Source organism: Rhinolophus sinicus, chromosome 15 (assembly GCF_057876585.1).
Source record: "Rhinolophus sinicus isolate RSI-liver-muscle chromosome 15, RSI-T2T, whole genome shotgun sequence".
In the NCBI taxonomy this organism is placed as follows: Eukaryota; Metazoa; Chordata; class Mammalia; order Chiroptera; family Rhinolophidae; genus Rhinolophus; species Rhinolophus sinicus.
The window spans coordinates 33,779,760-33,802,983 of record NC_142515.1 but is presented as its reverse complement, the minus strand read 5'-3'; the positions used below and the strand labels follow the sequence as shown (position 1 = coordinate 33,802,983).

At 39.5% G+C, this 23,224-nt stretch overlaps 1 protein-coding gene across 1 annotated transcript in view; it reads right to left on the bottom strand.

The window, feature by feature from the left end:
- PRKG1 (protein kinase cGMP-dependent 1) overlaps window positions 1-20,793 on the bottom strand; it is a 1,140,935-nt gene extending 1,120,142 nt beyond the window's left edge. The window contains exon 1 of the mRNA XM_019738600.3: window positions 20,047-20,793. Coding sequence (XP_019594159.1) covers window positions 20,047-20,312 — 266 coding nt within the window. The 5' untranslated portion in view covers window positions 20,313-20,793. The remainder of the gene's footprint in view (window positions 1-20,046) is intronic.
- Window positions 20,794-23,224: the final 2,431 nt, after the last annotated feature.

The following is a 23,224-nucleotide window of genomic DNA, read 5'->3' as shown; positions in this document are numbered from 1 at the left end:
TCTAAATTAGTTTATATTTTGACATGGTTTAGATAAATGTGCCAAAGAAAAATTATCTTTATCGTAATACACCCATTTGAGGTTTATTCCACTAGTTCTTTGTAACCCTAAAGAAACAATTTACCAAAATTATAGGGAAGTAAAGTGTTGAAATTACAGCATAAAAGTTTCTTTCACCCTAAAATTACAGGTAAGAAAACTACAGTCTACAGAAATGAAAATCACTAGTTGTCTCTCGTTTTAGGCCCAATTTTGCTCCCCTGTAAATCTTTATAAAACTCATACCACGAAAACAAGAGAACCAAAACCACCAAAGATCTGTGACACTTCGTGGAACCACAAGAGACTAGTACTTTGATTTGAACCAAAGGACTATGAATACACACTAGATCCTTTGATAAGTAAGAAAAGGTGTTGGGGGGGGGGGGACAGCTGAAAACAGTAGGTGAAAAGGCCTCAGTAAAACCTTGCATTATTACCTAGGTATGTTCTTCATCCCTCACCTCATCCAAAGCCTCTTTTCCATAGGACTCAGCATACTTCAGAAGTCATAGCTTTGTATCTTGGGTTTGAAGAAAGGTTAGAAAAACAGATGGAATGGTGTACTGAATTGAATACTCCCCCACCCCAAATTTATGCCCATGAGGAATCTGTGACTGTGACCTTATTTGGAAATAGGGTCTTTGCAGATGTAATCAAAATGAGGTCATCCTGGACGAGGGTGGGCTCTAAATTCAATCACTGTTGCTCTTACAAGAAGAGGGAAGTTTGGACAGACACACACAGCAAGAGGGAAGGCAGGGATTGGAGTGATGTACCTACAGGCCAAGGAACGCTAAAGATTTCAGGCAACCACCAGAAGCTAGGAAGAGACAAGGAAGGATCTTCCCATAGAGTCTTCGGAGAGCTCATGGCATTGTTGACACCTTGAATTCAAACTTCTAGTCCCCAGAACTGTGGAAGAATACATTTCTGTTGTTTTAAGCCATCCACCTCATGGTAATTTGTTACAGCAACCCTGGTAAACGAATACATTTGGTCACCCTCCTTACAGGATACATCTACAAAGATGTTTCTCCAGGTGGCAAATTTCCTGGTTACAAAATTCCCAAAGCTATTATGTCCAAATCTTTAGTAATGGAGACTGTGAATCTTCACTGTAATAAACAGCTCCCAAAAATGTTTACGTGCCCTGCAGTTTAAGAACCACTGAGCATTTGTTTGATCTAAAGGCCTGCCCGTTGCCAGTTTCTTCATATTTGTCCCTATGCACCTGATGTGACGATCATCTAATACACTATTAAGAGTCCCAAAACCACACAGTCCTGGGCCAGTGAGCCCCTGAATAACTCACTTCATGTGTTTGGACTAAGTCTCCTTATCTATACAGAACACATGGAGGCACCATGAGAAAACATGGGATTGTTGAGAAAGAGCAAATGAGGTCATGCAAGTAAGTGCCTTGCACAGAGTAAGCTCTTACAAATATTGAATTAGTATCCATTTTCCCATTTTATCTGAATGAAAAGTGTTTCTGGATCTCATTTTTCTTATGGACAAATTTGACTTTGTCTCCAGGACATTAGTATTTAAACTACAAAGCAATGGTATTTGATGGTAAACTACAAAGCAATTAGCATTTAAACCACAAAGCACTGCACGTTTTACGACAGGTCTTTTGCATAGTAGTTTTAGGTGAGACTTCTTATGCCCATCTTACAGGTGGGAAACTGAAGTTCAAAGAGGTTACGCAACATAACTAAGATAGGGAATTTAAACACAAGCACAGCCTCTGCTATTAGCCTTTACAATGTACAGCCGTGCATACTTGTTGTCAGGCAGGAAAAAGAATATCAGAATGTTTTCTTTAGGCTTTCCTAAATGAGTTAATCTTACAATGTAATCCATGTTAATGTATCATTAATATATTAGCTTGCATTAGTGTGTCTGATTGTACTTTATATGCATAGGAAACTTAACTTTAATTGCAAAATGGGAGGGGGTATTAAAAAAAAAAAGGAGGAAGGAACCAGAGAAAATCATTGGTTGATCCCTTGCTATTTAAGGTTCTGAACCAGCAGCATCAGCATCACGTGAGAGCTAATTACAAATACAGACTCTCAGGCCCCTCCCCCACCTACTGAAGCAGAAATATTAATAATATTCTCCTGGTGATCCATATACAATTTAGTTTGAGAAAACCCAGGTTTATTCAACTCAAAGAGTAGACAGCTGCACAAGAGGTCTTAACACAGCTAAATCTAGTACGAGAGTTTCTAATAAAACGGGATAGTGAAGGAGGGGGCGTTAAATTGGTAGAAAGAATACTGAGAATATACCATGGATGAAAAATAAAGACAGGAAAATAAATCCTAAATATGGCCTATGTCAGAGCGCCATCTGTAATTCAGGAAATGACCGAAAATAGGGTCAGAGCTACTTCAATGAACAGCATTAGAACCAAGTATGGAGTTAGAAATATAGAGTAATATATTCATAAACCCACTCCTGGCACAGAACTAAAAGTCATTATATATTTGATGAATGAAATCAGAATCAGTAAATAATAATAATGAGAATTAACATTTATTGAATGACTATACCCTACAAGGCACTAAGCTAAATCTAAAACCTTATGAGGTTTTGAACAACTGAAGAGGATGATGCTTTAGATGTATTTTTACATGATAGTGGCAAGCTAGTAAGAACAGAACCTGGCTTTGGATATCCCAAATACTTCATAACTTCCCATGTCTTAGCTGATTAGCAGGTCAAATTGCCTTGGGAGAAATAAAGCCTGGAATAGTTTTTGTCCAAATGAAAAGCTCAACTATAGTTAAACCAGCCTCTACATTGCAAACAGGCCCTGAGAATACACAAATTATAAGCCTAATATGTACGCAGGGAAAGTTCAGTAAAACTCCTTTCTCATCTAGCCTTTAGGCTTGTAAACTGAAGTCTGCTATACTGTTAGAACATCTGCAAAGAGCCTCCACTCAAATCTCTACACCTACAACTCCACTAGGCATGAACAGTTATGCTTTCATCATTTAAGAAGAATGAACAAAAAATAAACAGTGACAGTGAGAGGAAACACATGAAAATTACAATTAAATTATAGCACAATCAACCTGGAGAACCATCTGAAGTCTGGCTGAACAGAAGTCTTATTACTAGGGATATAAAGAAGCCACGTCAAGACTGGTAAGAATGGAGATACGAAACGGGCTGTCCCACAACCGTGTGTAGTGGTTGAAAATTGGGAGAGATATCTAGTCTACAGAGGTTCCCCATGAAGGAGCAAGGGACCCCAGGCCTCCACACCAGGCTCTCCAGTCCAGAGTACTGGGGCTGGGAAGAGGAGCCCCCACATCTGGCTGTGAAAAACAGTGGGGATTCTGACCATCTGGGTGGGACGGAAGGCTACAGGAAACCCAGACACCTTCTTAAAGGGCCCATGGAGGCACTCACCCTGAGCTCCTGTGGAGAGACGGTGTCTCTGGGGAGTGTAGGAGACATATGGGGAGAGACTGAGTTGTGTAACTTCACAGCAATGACTGGAGAAACAGTCCCTATTTTCTCTGCGTGGGGCCCTTCTCCCATGCAGCCAGTAGGTGGGTGCCATCTTTCCTGTTTTGAGCCCGCCCCCACAGGCCAATCTCATTGGCTTGGTAAGCTCCACTTCTCAAACTTGCTGACTCACTGAGACCCAGCCTCAGCCAATTTGACTACCCCAGGAGCCTTTATCAGCAGCTGAACTTTATGGGAGCCGGCAGGTGGCAGCAGTCCTCAAAGTGTCCTGGCTTTTTGCGGAGCTACCCCATACCTAATACTGGTGGCAGCCACCTGCGGTTCACAGTGTGGCCTCTTCCACGCACCTCCAGGTACAACACAGGCAGTGAGCAACCAAGAATCACTTTGTAGCTCCTACCAGGTGGTCCCTGGCCAGTCACAGGCAGTGGCTGAACTGGGCCTGCAACAGAGCCCCTCCCAAGAAGCCCGAGAACCAACTATACTTGGAGGTTGGCTTCAGACAACAGGAGAGTACCACCCAAATAGCCCCACAAACAGCACACACAAAGGGCAGTGTCAATAGGCACCAGAGCCCACTGGGACAAATCCTATTCCATGGGGTAAGCTCCCCGCACAGCAGCTCATAAGCTGTGGATGTGGCCAAATCCCACAGTCAGTCAGCCTGACTGTCAATACCACCTACTGACATGCCAACAGCAACCTGGGTTAGATTATAACAGGGCATACACAACCCACACAAGGGACACTCTTGGAGCACCCAGCACAGGTGACCAGGGAGACTGTGCCACTGGGTCCCACAGGACCTATACTACATAAGGCCACCTGGCCAAGACTGGTAAATGTAGCAGATCTACCTAATACATGGAAGCAAACACAGAGAGGCAGCCAAAATGAAGAAACAAAGAAATACATCCCAAATGAAAGAACAGGAGAAAACTCCAGAAAAAGAAGGCAAAACAAAATGGAGGCAAGCAAGCTTCCAGATACAGAGTTCTAAACAATAATTAAAAGGATGCTCAAGGACTTAGTGAGAACTTCAACAAAGAGATAGCAGGCATAAAAAAGAACATAGAAACCATTTATAAAAAAAAACAAAAGAGTTAGAAGTGAAGAATACAACAACTAAAATGAAGAATGCACTAGAAGGAATCACCAGCAGACTAGATGAAGCAGAGGATCAAATCAGTGATTTGAAACAAGGTAGCAAAAAACACCCAATTGGAACAGCAAAAAGAAAAAAGAATTTTAAAAAATGAGGATTGTTTAAGAGGCCTCTGGGACAACATCATATGTAAGAACATTCACATCATATGTAAGAACATTCACATAATAGGGGTACCAGAAGGAGAAGACAGAAAGAAAAGATTGAGAATCTATTTGAAGAAATAATGACTGAAAACTTTCCTAACCTGGTGAAGGAAATAAACATACCACCCAGGAAGTGCAGAGAGTCCCAAAAAAGATGAACACAAATAGGCTCACTCCAAGACACATTATAATTAAAATAGCAAAATTAAAAGCAAAGATAGAATCCTAAAAGCAGATGGAGAAAGGCAACTAGTAACTTTTAAGGGAGCTCCCATAAGACAGTCAGTTGATTTCTCAGCAGAAACTTTGCAGACCAAAAGGAATTGGCACTAAATATTCAACATGATGAAAGGCAAGGAGCTACAACCAAGATTACTTTATCCAACAAGGCTATCATTTAAAATCAAAGGACAGATAAAGAGCTTCCTGGGCATAAAAAAAGCTAAAGGAGTTCATCATCACCAAACCAGTATTACAAGAAATGTTAAGGGACTTGTTTAAGAAAAAAAAAAAAAAAAAAAAAAATCAAAATTATGACTAATAAACAGCAATAGCTACATATCTATCAACAATTACCTTCAATCTAAGTGGATTAAATGTTCGACTCAAAAGACATAGGAGGACTGAATAGATAAGAAAACAAACATATGCTGCCTACAAAAGAATCGCTTCAAATTGAAAGACACACACAGACTGAAATTAAAGGAATAGAAAAAGTTATTTCATCAAAATGGAAATGAAAAAAAAAAGCTGGGGTAGCAATACTTATATCAGAAAAAATAGACTTTAAAATAAAGGCTATAACAAGACACAAAGAAGGACCCAATAATCCCACTTCCTGGTATTTATAAAAAAAAAAAAAAAAAAAAATCTCTACTTCCCGGGGACATGTGCATCCATATGTCCATTATAGCCAACATGTGAAGGCAGCCTGGGTGTCTGTTGATGGATAAAGAGGAGGTGGTACATGTATATAGTGAAATATTCCTTGGCCAGGGAAGGGAATGGGTTCTCGCCATCTGCGGCAGCATGGATGGACCTAGAGGGTATTGTGCTGAGTGGAGTATGACAGGCAGAGAAAGACAGATGCAATGTGATTTCACTTATATGTGGAATCTGAAGAACAAAATAAACAAATAAAACAGAAACAGACTCATACATACAGAGAACATTTTGATGGTTGCCAGATGGGAGGGGAGTGGGGTGGTGGGTAAAAAGGGGAAGGGATTAAGAAGTACAAATTGGTTGTTACAAAGTGGTCACGGGATGTAGGATATAGCATAAGAAATACAGTCAATAACATTGTAATAACTATGTATAATGCCAGGTGGGTACTAGACTAGTCAGTGGGATCACTTCTTAAATTATATAAATGTCTGACCACTATGCTGTACACCTGAAATTAATATAAAATAATATTGAATGTCAACTGTAATGGAAAAATTTTAAAAGGTGGGGAAAGGTGAAGGCAATATGGTCCAAATTTCCAGGTATAAAACACACATGTCATGGGGATGTAATGTACAGCATAGGGTATATAGTCAATAATATTGTGTTAGCATGGAACGATGTCAGATAGTTGTTGGACTTATCATGGTGATCACTTCTTTGGGTACATAAATGTTGAATACTATTGTGTATACCTGAAACTAATATAATATTGTACGCTACCTATATTTTTAATAAAAATCTTTTGAAAATTGACAATGAGAAAAAATAGAAAAGCTTTTGGGAAAATATGGCTTCTAGCCTGATGGAACATGACAACTGTAGATAACCCCTAGCCATGGAAATGTTCCAGCTGTGCAGAACCTCCTCTCTGAATGGTTCTTTTGGGGCCTCCTGTGTCTCTCCCTGAGCCTGACATAAGAAGTCAGACATTAAGTTCATGAACTTGTGCAACGATGTTGCTAACCTGTTTTTTATATCAGAGGGGTTATTCATGATGAATTTGTACCAAATGAACAAACAGTTCACCAAGTTTACTACTTGGAAATGCTGAAAAGGCTGCATGAAAAAGTTAGATGATCTGAACTTTTCACCAACAATTCATGGATCTTGCATCACGACAATGCACCAGCTCACAGGGCACCGTCTGTGAGGGAGGTATAACCAGTAAACAAATAACTGTGTCGGAACACCCTCCCTACTCACTTGAGCTGGCCCCCAATGACTTCTTTCTTTACCTGAAGATGACGAAGATATTGAAAGGAAGACATTTTGATGAAATCAGGACATTAAGGGTAATACAATGATAGCTCTGATGGCCATTCCAGAAAGAGTTCCAAAATTGCTTTAAAGAGTGGGCTGGCGTCGGTGCATAGCTTCCCAAGGGGAGTACTTCAAAGGTGACCATAGTGGTATTCAGCAATGAGGTATGCAGCACTTTTTCTAGGTTGAGTTGTGAACTAAACTGTCTGACCTCGTATCTGGCCCATTGAATGTTCCTGTAAATCAGAGTCTTTCTGAACCTCTAGATTTTTGTTACTTTATCATTAATGTTTTGTTAATCAAAGGGGATGAACAAGGATATCTCCTAAAATCCTTTCAGGTTCTATAATTTGTTAATACCAGACCTAATGTTCTAAAAAAATCTCTAAAATGTTTTAAACCTTCCATTGATACATAACTTGCCAGCCCTTTTATTTAGCACTTTACACTCACATCATCTTTTCTCAGTCCACAAACATGTGTGGCGTATGCCCTGTATGCAAAGCCTTATGGGGAGGAAGTATCATTATTCCTATTTTATAGCTATGGAAACTAAACCTAAGAGAGATGAAGTAATTTGTCTAAAATCATATAGCCAGTATGTGCAGGAGGAGCCAGAGTTCAACCTCTGGTCTGTGACTCTAAAGCCTATTGTTTTAATTATCATGATACTTTCTTTGTAAGACTGGGCTAAAATGTCTGAGATTAATCTTCCTACTCTCCAAAAACAGTTTCACTTTTAAGCTTCAATTTCATGATTGATTACCTTTCATAGGACTGAATCCTGTTCCAAATAAATGTTTGCAAAGTTGCTTTTCAATAAATCTAGTCCAAAAGTATCACAATGGTCAAAAAAAAGTAGAGAAAACTCTACCAGAGGTTACTATCCTATAAAAAGAAAGCTCCACTGAATAGTTCCACTACCATATATGTCCAAATCTTCACACTGGTCTCTTAAAAAAATGTAGCTGAGAGACTTGGAATTTGTTATTTTCCCAAGTGGGAGTAAGTTCTTCAGAATTCTTAAAGTATCAAAAATGTATTTTGATGAAAGAAAAACAAATCATTGTGATTCTTAAAGGACTTCAGTTATTTAAGAGCATTATATACAAACAATTTTATCCTTACTTTAAAAATCACATTATAGGAATTCGGGAGTTTTATTCAACTTAAAAAATAATAAAATAAAATAAAGCCAAAAGGACTATATAAACTTTGTAAATCTGAAAAAGTAAAAGGGCATATAAACATTGCTTCAAAAAGTGTTCTCATGAAAGCAATTCAAATATAAAAAAGAAATAAATAAGATCTTTCCGCATGTTACTGCTATGATTATCTGATTTTTAAAAACATTCTGTCTGTCTTTAATATAGAAAATTAACTTTGTCAATCCACCAGCATAACTTTTATTTTTTAATAGAAAAAATTAGAGATCATTCATCTCATATAGAAAGTGTACGCATAATTGCATCAACTTAAAAAAGTCACACTGAAAATTAGCAACATTTTTTACCTAGCACTCTCATTTTTTAGAATTTATCCCTTACATAAAAAAATATGAAGAAATGTGTATAAGCATATTAATTGTAGCATTGTTTATGCTTGCAAAAAACAAACAAAAATAACTATCAATATAAGCTGACGTACATGAATATATGGAACAGCACATGGCTATTACAAAGACCAGTATGGACTGATCTGGAAATAACCTTAGGAGCTATTATTAAGCAAAAAAACAGTAGATTGCTGTTGTGGAATGATTCCATTTCAGTAAAACAAACAAACAAACAAACAAAAAACTCCAAATGGACAAGGAAGTTCTCTCTACATAAAGGTTTGCAGAAACATACAAAAAGGTTATGATGGCTGCCTGCTAGAGGACAGATGGGGAAGACTGAGAAGAAAAGATCATTAAACTTGGGGTATCTTTTTATTGTCTGACAACCAGATGCATCACTTTGGAAATTAAAACAGTCAAGGAAGCACGTAGAGCCCAAGAAAAGATTAAAAATTATCAAATTTGAGATGTAGAGTATGCTCTTAAGTATCAAAAAGTGTGTCTAGATTTTAACATGGTGAGCAGGGATGCAGAACCACACTTAAGGAAAGAAATTATTTTCCTGATTTCTTTATTATCAAGAAGCTCAGAGAGTCCACAGCCTGTCTCACCTTGTCTGGACAGTCCCCGTGATGCCCTAGAGCCAGATGGTAAGGCTAGATAACTAGAAGATTTCAAAGTAGGTTGCTTCAAACCCTGCCCCTATACTTCAGGAATTTGTCTTGCCTTGATAACAAACCAGAAAGACCAGAGAAAAAATGGTATTACTATTCATCGCTTGCTTCACCATGTCTAATAGAGACTAGATTTTCTTTTTTGTCCCTGCAGACAACAGAAAGCATATCCTATACTTGATTTATCCTTGATCCTCTCTCACACTTGCAGACTATATAACATTTTTTTAACCCAACCTACTAAAAATATAAATTACTGCCCAAGAGAGCATTTATTTTTATATACTGAAAGTTTCAAATCAATATATCAGAGTTTCAAAATCGTTTTCACAAAGGCAATTTATTCTCATATAGGGTATCAAAATACGCAGTCTTAAATTTTCTCCATTTCCTGACTTGCTTATTTATGTAATTACGATCTAACATCATATCTGAACAAAGAGACCAATTAAAGAGGACAAGTAATCACATTAATTCAGAACTAATTTCTTTTTACTTACAGTACAACTTCATTTTGGCATTGACCCTTGGATATTTGGACAGATCAAAACAAGAACATTTTTCCTCAGCGTTAAATCATGAATCATGCCATCAGCAACACTACTTCACTTCCAGTCTCATGAGGGTTTCACATGAGAGGGGTCACAGACTGAATGAAATAGCCTTTTACAGGAAGACTGAATGGCACTTTCCAAGGGAATATTGATTCAAAAACTTACGGTCCTTTAGATGTGACCCACAATTTATCCCTTTGTGGCAGGTCAGACTACACTCATTTCTTTTTACCCTAAAATTGTTGAAAGGCAGTGTATATTTGCAGCATCCCAGAAAACACTTTGCTTTTCTCTTAAAAATATTTAGATGTATTAAAATAATCACATTAACTAGGTTATTAATTGTTTTTCTAAGAAGGACCTCAGATAACCACAGCCATATTGAGATTTACTTAATTAGATTCTAGACTCACAGGATTATCAAGGAGATCAAACAACCTATTGGAAGCTATTACAAGTTTCTTCTAATAATTTATCTAACTTTTGTTTTTAAGAATTGACTTTTAGTTCTTTATGTGGGGAGGGGGGGTGAGTAGGAAACCATTTCCTTTATTATTCTATCTACTCACACATACATTTTTTTACTACTATTAATTTTCCATTATTTTCATTTTCTTCTCTCAGACAAGTATGAGTCCAGAGGTTTTCTCATAGGGGTTTTAGGAATTTTCTTCAGACTGAGATCGAGGTTCAAAGAACCTGCCATGCAAAGTGCACTGTTTGTTTTTTCTTAAAGAACACTTCACTATGGCTTTTTAAACAAATTCCCCAAAATTACTACTAACTGGAAAAATAAAATGTCATATGTATTCGATGATACACTTTCCAAACACTTGAATCTTAGCATTAAGTTATATGTTTGAGAATGTACTTTAAAATTCAACTAAAGGCCATTCCAAACGACTAGTTGTACAATTGTTAAATATTAAACACCTGCTGCCATCTTGTGGTAATTGTTGAAATCTCAATCTCAATCAATCTCTCTCTCTCTCTCTCTCTCTCTCTCTCTCTCTCTCTCTCTCTCTCTCTCTCTCTCTCCCCTCCCCCTTCTTCCATTCCTGCCTTCTTCCCTCTGTCTCCCTCTCACTCACTCCCAACCTCCCCCTCTACTCTCTCTTACCCCCTTATCCCTTCGAGGGTACCAAAATATATTCAAAACTTAAAGGTTCCCTTTCTTAAGTAGGTAAAAGGACAACCTGCACTATGTTCTGAAAGAAAAATGGGTTTTTGCAAATTCCTTCCCCTGCCTGTAAAATATTTCCTCTTTTCTCCTTATATTTTTCTCATTTGTTCACAAAGCCATTCTTTTAACAATATTTTTTTAAAAACTCTTGGTCATCGTTCCGATTTATCTAACGTGTTCCTCCTTCAAGCAAGGGGAATACAGATTACAGGAAAATAAATTTGTATTTTATGAAAGATTTTCTTTCCCTTCTAAACTTTTTCCAAACTGTATTTTAACAAGGAAAGAAAGGGGGAAAAGCATCATGGATTTTTGGCTACAAAGTGCCACACCACCGCCGTTCACAGCCACAGGGACCGACTCTCAGACACACAGGAACTAAGAAAGAACCCTGGGGAAGCGATGAGAAGACACACTGCCCTACAGACTCACTCTAGGAAGAGGAAGCTCCCCAGCAAGCCCAGGCTGGATGGAGACAAGCAGCCCAGCAGCCCTTTATCATTTCCTTGCTGTCCTGCTCCCTATGAGCCCTGCTGTGGCATGGCAAAGGAATGCATAAGTCTGGGAGGAAATCGGGTGTTTTTCTGATGCTATATTAAAATGATTAACTCTTAGCCAGACTAATTTATCATTAGAGAAAGAGTATATTTTATAAAAGCCACTATTTTCATCTATGTCCCCACTCCAATTCCTGGGGAGACATTGGCAGACAGCCCTCCAAGAAGTCACTCGAAGATAGATACAGAGAGAACTCAACTAGCCAGAATCTTCCAAAAAAGAGTGGGGGTGAGCAAAAAACAAACATGATGACAATTCATTTCACACCTCGTTGAAACGACTTGAAAACAATCTTTCCCCACTTCATCTGTATACCCATAGCTAAGTAATATACAATCGGTACTTTTTTCTTAAAACTTAGTCTATTCTAAGCCATGATAGCCACACAGCATGGATTTGATGTGATTGTTACATATTTTCCTCCAACATTTATTAAAATTCCTAACTGTTACTATGATTTCACTTGTGTACCATCTAGCAGCATCCCTGATGCCACTAATAATACAAACACCACACTTTGGGAAACACTGCTCTGAAGTATATGTGTTAAATATAGTGTAGAGAATCTAACAATCATCATGTATGAATATGTAGATTAAAGTATCACAGGGTCAAGATTTTGAGTTTTTTTTTTTTTTTTTTTTTTTTTTGGAACCATAGTTCAGATCAGAGGTTCTTACATGTTTTTCCTGCAGTGACTCACAAGATGGATAATGGTCCCATGTGCAACCCACTTGTTTGAAAAGACAAGACTGTCTGTGGATTATGTGCAATGTCCTGATATGTATTTGTAATCCTACCAGTCAAGAAAGCCAATCAGAATACAAGTGAAAAGCTATCCTTAGGGAGACGCCTGTAAATGCACTAAGCTTTATTTTCTAAGAAACAAATTATTCATGAAATTTGATTTTTAAACTATTATTTACTCATTTTAACCTTACAACTAATCAAAAACACACTACTGTGTAAGACATAGGATAGTGTGTGGAATATTTTACAGTGATCTTATTCTCTGAGAAGAAATTGAACTGGTTTTATTCTCTAAAAGTTCAGGGTTTTTTATTTGTTTGTTTTTAATACATTCTAGTTATGTGCTGCTCTTAACCTTTCTCTGAAAATTAGAATGTCAGAAAAGAAAAGCATGGTAAGCTGAGGGTTTTATTTGGTTGGAATTTTTACTATAAACAGAGCTGGTTTATACCCAGGGGTTTACAATCTAGGATATAAAAGAATTTTCTATTTTGAGAATTTTTAGCATATGTAGCTAAGTTCTTAGGTAGCCATGTGGTACATGAAATTAGCATCATCCACACCAGGAGAGCAATGAGAGGCATCAAGAAAAATATTAACATTTACCCAAAGGCTTTAGATTTGCTCATTAGACAATAACAGTATCATATAATTGAACAAACAGATCTACAAATATCTGTAAGAGGCAAACATACAAGTATTTTTAGGATCCTTATAAAGTTTATCAACAGCATTTTTGCAACATTAGAGGTCAGAGTGCTCAAATCAAGACACATCTGAGGATTTAAAACACATTTTGAAGTGCTCTCTAAATTGGACTAGAAAGGAGAGACAGTTGGAATTAGCAACAAGTCTGAGAGAGTAATTTAAGAACTGTAGTTGTATAACCTTTATCACACGTAAAAACGTCAAACTAAGACCTAATAAGGGAATTACAGCAGATGTCTAATTGGATTTGCCTTAGTAAACACTCATGAAATCAGCACATTTATGTTATTACCTTGCACACCAAAGTACTATCAATGTGTTCACACATATAACAAAAATCAATCCAAATCAACTCCTAGTATCAACATACCGTATTAACAACTTAGGACTAATTTCCAAGAATTTGTCAAATCAATATGCACAAGAAAAGGTTAAATATGAAGTCAGCACACCAGACAGGACAAATTACAGAAAGTATTTTTAAAACTTTCTAGTCAATATAAACTTTATATTGATTGAATTTAAAATTATACTATTTTCTAAAGTAGCATGTGCTTCTATTATAATCTCATATAAGAAAGAATATGAAAATGTTTAAAATCAAAGCAGCGTGATATATACTGAAGTCTGAGATCCACCAATAATTTTTAGTGAGTAGAGCACAGTAAGCTTCAAAGTTATTAAGAAAGGGATCTGTCATTTAAGAGCAACAATAAATAAAACAAGGAGATGAGTTCTACTCTTGGTCTTTATATAATAAAACAAATCTGAACAATTAATAAATAATTATTTTTAAAAAGCTGGGAAATTTAAATTGTATAATATCAGAAGGATCTAGGAACCTGAAAGACCTGAAAAGGTTAGAGTAATTAATACCTTGAGCAACCACTCTGTTCTGCGTGGGCTGTTACATGATTTTTGGAAATGAAATTGATCTGGCAGGAGTTACAAATATAAAGCTTTTGAACACAGGGACCCCAAAAAGAGACACACGACATAGGCAGATCCAAGAACAAAGAAAAGGAAGTGAAAAATTATCACTAGGTAAAAGCATTTCAACAAGGAGCCACAAAGATTGTTTCTAGTAACCTGTTCTGGGAGACAATACTGGGCTGGGTGCCTAATACCAAGCACAAAGATTTGACAAACTGTACGATGCTATGATCTATTTTATAATAACAGCCCAAGAAATAAATCCTCCTTTCCACAAGAAACTGATTGGTGCCAACTTAGAGGAGTTTCAGTATAATAACTACTGTAAGTGTAAAATCATAAAATGAATAAAGTGGCGATGTGTGTGTTTGTGTGTATATACATATATGTGCATGTACACACACACATACATGCACATTACTCATACACATAAACCTACACACATACACAGAGCTTCTTCTCTCTTCAGGGATACTGCAGCAGAGCACACCAACAAAGCTAGACTCAAGGTCAGTACTTCTTTTTGACAATTCTCAAACTTCTGAGCTTTCACTTTTGTGAAACAGGATATGCTACCCCTGGTTTATCTCAGCGCTCACCGTAATTTCCAAGAGCTACAAGAATCCTAGATAACATAGGGTCCTGAACTCCGATAAGCAAATTCTCAATGTCAAATGAAAATAATTATTCATACTCTGAGCAACTATGAAATCACCTGAAAATCTTATCAACAGAAAGGGCTTTAATGTACTCTCAGTATCTCCTACACAGCATGGCTGAGAGGCATTTAGTCAGGAAAGGAAAAGAGGAAAGACATATGACAACTTTTGTGGGTTTTTCTCAGGTCTGTTAGAAATATTCTCATGAGGGTCAGTCAAATTTCTAATGAGTACATGATTACATATACTCTATCAACCCAAACTTTCAATCAGTGAGTGAAAGGGAACAAGAACTTCTGGTGCACTACAAATACGTTTGGAAAAGGTACATGATTCCAGAACCCGAACAAACCTCAAAGCAAAGTGGATATGTCTCAAACAATAAGTATACATAGATGATAAGTTGAAGACATTGATTCACCAACTCTGGTACTGATGCAAAATTAAGAAACCTAACTAATCTTCCTGGTCCCATTTCTGAGATCCTTTAAAAGGCATTTCAGTAATGACTTGCTCAGTTTTCTCATCACTAAAAGCAGGGTACTACCCACCTGCTGTACAGCTTTGACTGAAAGTAGGTGTGACGTGCTTATGTTCAGAACCTGTCGTCTTCAAATTACGTGTGGCAAGACACAAGAATTTCAACAAGCTACCCTACCTAAAAATCTTCCCCTCTCCTCCTCAGTCTGCCTGCCCATAAACTCTTATAAATATTACTAATCTGAGTATAGTAAATGAATGTTCTCTCCCAGAACTCCTTTTAAAACATCACTGTGTTAATCCAGAAAGCATAACTCAGTGAACATGTTGATATACTGTCATATTCCTTTTGATGGGAGGACTGGTAGGGATGAAAAGTTTAGCAATGAGGGTCCCCAAGGCAAAAGATAAAGGGTACAGTGAATAGTCCCCGAAGGAGGCAACCAAGATCATTTTCACAATTGTACTATTCATCAGCCCTGCCTATGGCATGACACTGAGCTGGAGAAGTTAGGTCAGGAAGGAAGAAGATGGAAAGATTGGTAGATGACAATCCCAAGAACAGGACAGCCTGAGGAAATTCTGGCCTGGCAGAGCACACCCACAGTGTATGTGCTGGATACAAGAGCTGAGTGGTCACTTTTTCGTGAGGTCAGTTTAGTGCTGGTGCTAAAACTTTTTTTTTTTTTTAATCCTATTTTAATTTAGGGCAGGTTCATTTCTTCCCATTGAAAGGATTCACCAGTTACTAAGATGGAACTGTTTGGATTCCAAGGCTATGTTATATAGCAGTTTAGAACTTGGGCTCTACAAACTGCAAGGTTTGAGTGTGAAACTTACCTGTGGCATTTTCTAGCTATAAGGTCTTAGGCAAGTGACTTAACTTCTTCAAGTCTCAGATTCCTCACGTGAAAAGGTTGTCATTTAGGACCGTTGTGAGAAAACAATGAACTACTGTAGGTAAAGACCTTAGCCCTGTGCTAAGATCGCTAAGATTAGCGATCTTCATTATTGTCATTGCTATTTTAAAGCATAGTGTATTTTTTTTACATGAACAATTAATGAGCTGGGCCTTGAATTCAGCTGGTACAGACTCGTTTCATTGAAGTTACTTATATCAAAATGAGGCCAAATCCCTTGATTTAGTCTGCAGGCTAACCAGACCTGAATCAAATCAGAGATGCAAAAGGCAATGAGTTTTCTGGGGCATCCATCCAAAAGTATCTATGTCCCACTGGAAGGAAGGTCAAGTTCCAAATAATGAATTTACATCATCAAGAATCAAGGGATTTGTGACAAGAATAGCTCAAATGGCTTTGGAATACAATCTATTATTCCTCTAACAGATTAATATTGATTGCAGTTTTTGCTTAAGCTAATTTAAAAACAACAATTGCATGCTAAGTGGATATCCAAAATGAAGGAATACAGGTGTGTGTAAAAATTAAGGGAAAGAGTTAAGGGTATTAGGTAATTCTTAATGTGGAGTATATGCATGCAGGGAATCAAGAGTTCACAGAAAACCATGTGAAATACTTGGCGTTATTTGGCAAAAAGTGATACATAAATTTAAAAATATCATCATCATCCAAAACAGCCTACAGTTTTCAATGATAATCACTTGATCCCTACCGGGTATTTCTAAGGGGCCTGAAAATGAGCACTGCAATAAGTCGGATATTTTCTTTTTAAATATGATCATATTGTACACTTGATACTTATGCTGAGAGCTCAGATCTTCTCTTTCCCTAGTATAATTTTCATCCAAGCATTCCTTGGATATTTAGATCATTCTTAATGGATATTGTGCCTTATACCCTCTGTGGACACATGGAAACCTAGTTAATTGTACTGACTTGATTACAATAGTCAGTGAATTCTCCCATTTTCTTCCACTGCAATAAATGCTTAAGATATTTTTGTCACCTATTATGTAAATATTTTAGAGAGCAATCATTTTCTACAGGAGTGGTTATAGGGAAAAGCTCTTGTATTGTTCTGCCCACCAAACTGAATTCCTATACTTTCAAAATATGTTTCTTTTCTCAGTAGTATAAAAACTGGTTGTCCTGGCAAAGTCTGAAACAAACCTGTAACACTGAAATCCTACAGCCACTGCAACTGAACATTAGCTTTGCAATAAAGCAATCTCTTTCAGTCCCAGTAAACCCATCAGAATGGCATAGCTTTTAACAAAGGATGCAGGAGGTGCGGGAATATCTATCTAGTCCCCAAATCCAAATACCTGAAAACTAGAAAACACACTTTTACTGAAAGCATCTTGTTTGCTGTCATACATTGTATCTCAGAAATACTTTTTAAATTATTTCCTTCCTTGGCCAAAAGACGGGGTTTCGTCAATGATCATTAAGTCAGTACTGTCTTTTTAAGTATTAGGATGAGTACCTACCATGGTTACTGTCCCCATATATTATACCTGTCAAAATTCTTTAAGCTCTCATGAGTCAGCTTGCGGAAAATACACTCCACGCTTCCATTTGAAAGTAGAAAACAAAGTGCTGAGTGGGAAAAAGTTTACCCTCCGTCCCAGCGTAAATCAGTGCAAAGAGGAAGTAGGAAAGCACTCCAGCTACTTGCTGCAGACACAAATATGCGTCCGACCTCTACTGCGCATGATCCATTCGTATGATGAATGTTCTAACCCCTGACATGAAGATGATGGGGACTGGGGGAGAGAGAGAGAACAAGGAGGATGAGATGTACATATGAAAGATCGGCCATTTCCTCCCAGCACGTACAAAAAACGCCTCTCATTCCTAGAGAGATTTCTTGTCAAGAAAAATTAGAGTGCCTCTTTGGAGCTAGTTCCTGAATGAACCTACTCTGGGAGGGAGTTTCCTCCTGTCCAGACCCTGTTGAAATCTCTCTGCCGTACAGGGGTGCTGGTTACTCTTTCAGGGGCACAGCCCAGACACAGAGATCTGAAATTTCAAAAATGTGATAAAGCCTCAGCCCATCAGCCCCGGGAGGCTAGCAGCTGTCGGGTGACCGCTGGTGAAGTGGCTTCTTAAGGAGGTGGGCAGATTGATTCCAGCTGCTGAGCAAGGGGCAGGGCAGTGGCCTCGGAATGCACAGCCAGGCTGAGGCAAGACACAGCAGCAGCTTCCCAACCAAGGGCAAGGCCAAATATTAGCTGTTTGCAGTCTTGGCCTCAGAGAAGGAAGAATGTCATTGTTCCATGGATAGGACTTTCAAGGTAGGCTGGGCCAAAAGGTGCAGTGTCATTTTGTAAGTGTAGGGTCACTCAAGAAATCTGAAAGCTGTCCCCTGAGACGTTTGTTCAAAAGTGGCCCACAGTTCCTAAGGGGAATCCTTTCTGCCTGATTCCTGTATTTCTCCCTCACCCACTCCCAGCTCCTGGCCCTCTTCTAACAGCTCTTAACCACTGCCCAGCTCTTTTGCTCCCTTCCCCTTCCCCCACACAAACACACTGTAATCCATACACAAGGCAGGGGTGCATTAGAGGAGTGGGGGACATTGAGAACCCTGGATTGGATGGAGACCAGACAAGAGAACATGCTCTTTAGAAGTACTCTCCTCAAAGTCAGAGTTAAGGGGGAAGGACTAATTTAGGGGTCCCCTGAGCCCCAAACCCAGACACCGAGTGATCTAAGAAGAGGAAAGGGGTAAGAGGTAGGCGGGCATGAAGGCACGCCTAATGGAATATTCAATATCCTGCAAAATGCACTTTCGCCGTGTACTTCCAGAGACTAAAAGCCAGTAATGGGCTTTGGAGTCTGCACTTCCTCTCCCTAATGTCCAGAGGCGCTTTAATGCTGCAGCCAATCGATCAGCTTTCTCCGGTGAAGGAGGCGACTGGAGTGCAAAAGCTTCCTACTTGCGGCCAAAATTGCCCGGCCTCCTCTGCACACCACGAACCAGCGACACACAACTTTGAACTAAGGGGATTTAGCTCCTCAAGTGCCGAGGAGCAGCAAAGGAAGGAGTCTGAAGGAGCCCTGAGAAACAGCCATCCCCCTCACCCCCTTTTCATCCCAACTTTTCCAGGGAGAGATTCAAAAGGACGGCAAACCAGGAAGGGACATTATCCACCCTGGGACAGGGCTGACCAGTCACCCCACACCTACTTCAGGCGCAAGGTCACCTAGCCGCCGCCCAGCTCAGGCCAGCCCAAGGTGTGGCACTTCTGGAAGGGACACAAATAAAGCAAATGAACATCCAGAAAGTGGGGTTTCTTTGCAATTTCTTGCTGCCATCACAGCTGCCTGGAAAGTGACCCTGTGAATAAACTTCCCTGTCCAGTCATCCTGGAGACCAGACCCCTGAAGCCCAGAAGTGACTGTCCTGCCTCCCCCGTCCCCCGCCCCTTTGCCCTCCCCACAGGGCTTAGACTCTGGGCAATTCCAGTCCCTGAACTGAACCCAAGCCTGTCCAGCCTCTAGTCGCTCCTCCCCGGGAGGTTCCAGCAGCCCCAATGAGCATGCCCCATGGCCTGGGTTTCGGGGTTGCCTCCGGGAAACTCTCCAGGCCCCAGGATGGGCAGGGTTCTGTCCCAGTGGGGGTGCCCTCACAGGGGTGTGCAAAGCAAGAACAGTGCAACTGCAGCTGGGTGCAGAGTGGCCAAGTTCGCCTGAGCGAGAAAACTTTTCATGGTCCTTCTTCTCCCCACCCCCACGCTACAGGGGCGCGTCTCCCGAAGGAGTTCGCCGTTCCCAGCCCAGCAGAAAGAAGCACAGCACGTGATGGGCAGAAATAAAAATAAACACTTCCCATTCTCTGGCCTCTGGGGCCACCCCTACTCCACTCCGTGTGCAGGCAAGCTGCCCTGCGCTGACCAGCCCCCGCTGCTGCAGCCGCAGTCCCCCAGCCCCTGAGTCGCTTCCTGGACCGGCACCCGGGCCCACCCACCAGAAGTAGTGGCCTTCGAGCTGGCCCGCCGCGCCCTGGCGCCTACCTTTCAGATTTGGTGAACTTCCGGAATGCCTGTCGGAGGTCATGGAAGGACCTGTACGTCTGCGGCTCGGCCGAGATGCCCTGCGCCCGGGTGGTCCGAGGACCAATGTGAGTCGAGGGCACCGGTAGCACCGACTGGCATTTGTGGAGCTTCCTCTTCAGCTCCTGGATTTCCTCCTCTTTCTCTGACAGCCGCTTCTCCAGCTCTTTGATCCTCTCCTCCTTGAGCATGAGAATCTTGGCAAAGTCTTCCTCCAGCTCGCTCATGTTTTCCCTGAGCCCCTCCGCAAAACTTTTTCTCGGCGGTGGTGGCGGCTGGGACGACAGCCGGGCGAGGCGAGCGCGGAGTGAGTGAGTGAATGGGGCGCTAAGTACTAGCGCGCGGCAGAGTGCGGCCCCTAATGCGGCGCGAGGAGCGGCTTTCTTCGATCCACTTCTGCTGAATGGACTAAAGGCAGCGAGGGGAGGATGAGAAGTCTAAAAGCGATGGAGAGAAGAGGCAGAGTGCTAATCCCCAGCCTCTCCGGGGACTAGGTGATTATCTTTCATTGAGAAACCAATTAGAGCTGCCCTTCCTCCCCTGAGACCCCCTCCCCCGCCCCCCTTTCCCAATCACTCCGTGAGAACACGACGCGCGCGCCACCCCACGGAGCCTGGTTTCTACTTGGGAGGGTTGGACCAGAGAGCCTGGTCTCACCCCATCACACAATAATCACTCTACCTCTCTATATGGTACCAAAGGAAAGGGGTGGGGTGGGGGTAGGTGGGGAGCTTTATGCCACTTGATCCTTGAAATAGCAACAATTACCATGTGATCTGACAGATGACGCAGCGCTTGTAACTGGAGCCTAAAGACTCTGTGTGTGTGTGTGTGTGTGTGTGTGTGTGTGTGTGTGTGTGTGATTTCAAAAATATTAAACTGCCTTTACACAATAACCTACATAAATCTATCTTTGCTTTCACCTTTTTCTTCTGCTCTGGATAAGGGAGGATGCGTGTGTGTATTTTTTACTGTGAAGTCCTGTGGTTGTGACCCCAATAAGAATGACAAGGCAAGAGCAGTTCCAGGCTGTTTTCACTGTAAAATTTTACTGGAAATAGTGAAGTAAAATTGTTGGTGGGGAAGTTGGATGAATATACGTATGGTAATGAGCCAAATGTTTACAGGAAAGAGAAAGGCCATGCGTTAGTTGTAAACTTTTCAGAGTCTGGATTTCATTTCATCTGCTACAGTGAAAAGCTGTATCTTGAGCATCCCAATTATATCACATTGTCTTCCATGGTTGTGAAGTGGTGGCTGCCATTACTAACCTGCTGGTTCACCCTACCAGTTTTAGGTTTTCTGGATTACAGAAAAATTGCTTCTGTAATCTAGATTTCTCCTTCACCTGTGAACCCCTCACCTCAGCCTATGCTAATGAGATTTTTCTACTCATTTGTGCCTGAGTATTTGCTAATCCCTACCTTTCTATGTCTAATATGTATTTGTCACAGGGAGCATTTTTCATAACATAAATTACTGTTTAAGAATTTGTCTGGGTATGTGGAAAGAGTGTTTCTTCAGGTAATGATCGACAAATTAGTAAACCCTTTTTTAAAAGAAAAAAATAGATCCAAACTAAGATATCAAAGGATTCACTCTGAAATAGTAACTTGCCTTACAAAGAAAGATCAATGTATAGTCACTGGCGACTTATGAAAAAAAAAGTCTTTCTACCTTGTCTGAAACACCTAAGTAAAGCAAAAGCAGGCATACACTGTGGCTCATAAATAAATCCTAAAATATATTTTATTCTGGAGATTTCTTTATTATTAACTATTACTTCTGCTCTTCTGATTATTTTATATTAAAACATTTCAAACTACATTTGAATTTCTTAATCGCCCCAGATGCTAAAGATTGGCTTTTTCTATTCATATTTGAGAAAGAGCTCTCTGTCTTGTTGATAGCTACTATTTTGTTGCTTCTATCTTTGAACAACTTAATCTGCTATAATCCTTTTAGAAGCACTCAAAATAATTGACATTTAAAAATAATTCATTAGAAAAAAACTTTCATCATACTCAATAATCTAGGCATATGTTCAACTTTTTTATGGAGGAGACAGATACAAATAGAATTTAAATGATGCTTAAACAGTATTTTTCAAGTCTTACACTATCTTAAATGAAGATATTATTCAAATATGTTTCTCCTGCTTATTTTTTTTTAAAAAAGAACATTTAGACCAAGATTTCACACACATACCTCAAAACCCCAAATTGACCCATATCTTCCAAAATTAATCTTATTTTTAAATAAGTCAGTTTTAACTTAAGTAATGTTGACACCTATGACATTAAAGCTCAGCCATTGGCTTAAGAAATATTTAATTTAAAGCACAAGAAATGCTTGAGAAGAATAGACACTATATTATTAAAAATCATAGCATTTTAGAGCAGAAAGCAACTTGCAAGATAATCTAATCCAACAACCTCACATTCTAAAGGAGGAAAATGAGGTCTTGAAAGGTAAAGTCCAATATCACCCAAGGGCAGAAGTTTAAATCCAGCATCCAGCATGCCCACAGAGGGTGCTATCCCTACCGCGCTGCTCCTAGCCTGAACCCTGAAAATTGAGAAATTCTACAGTTCTGACAATCTAGTGATCAATGATGTGACTTTACCCTTCACAGTTTGCTTGTAAATCTGCAGCGGTAAGTTTCAACTGTCAAAGCAAAAGTATTTATGAATCCTTAAATTGTTTTTTTCCTTAAAGGAAAAGGTCGCCATCTAGTGCCCTTGGAGAAATTTGCTAAATAAAAATCTTAATCACAATGAAGTGATGTTATGTCCTTAAATACCCATGAGTCTTTTGATGTTCATATTTGAGAGACGTAAAGAAAATATGCAAAATTTTGTGTCAGCATAAAACATTTTTTAAAAAACTTACAAATTTAAAATATTTTAGCCACTGGATAATGACGACAAGCAAGGGTAAACATTTATTGAGTATTTAATATGTGCCAGGACAGGGCTAAGCCCTTTATGTGACTAACTGGTTTTAATCCCCATGATGACTCTACCAAGTCGATATTATTATTCATTACCATTTCATAGGGAGAGAAACTGATGCTTAGCCAGACTAAGTAATTTGCCTGTGGTTACAGTGTCCAGATTTGACCCAGGCTATCTTAAAC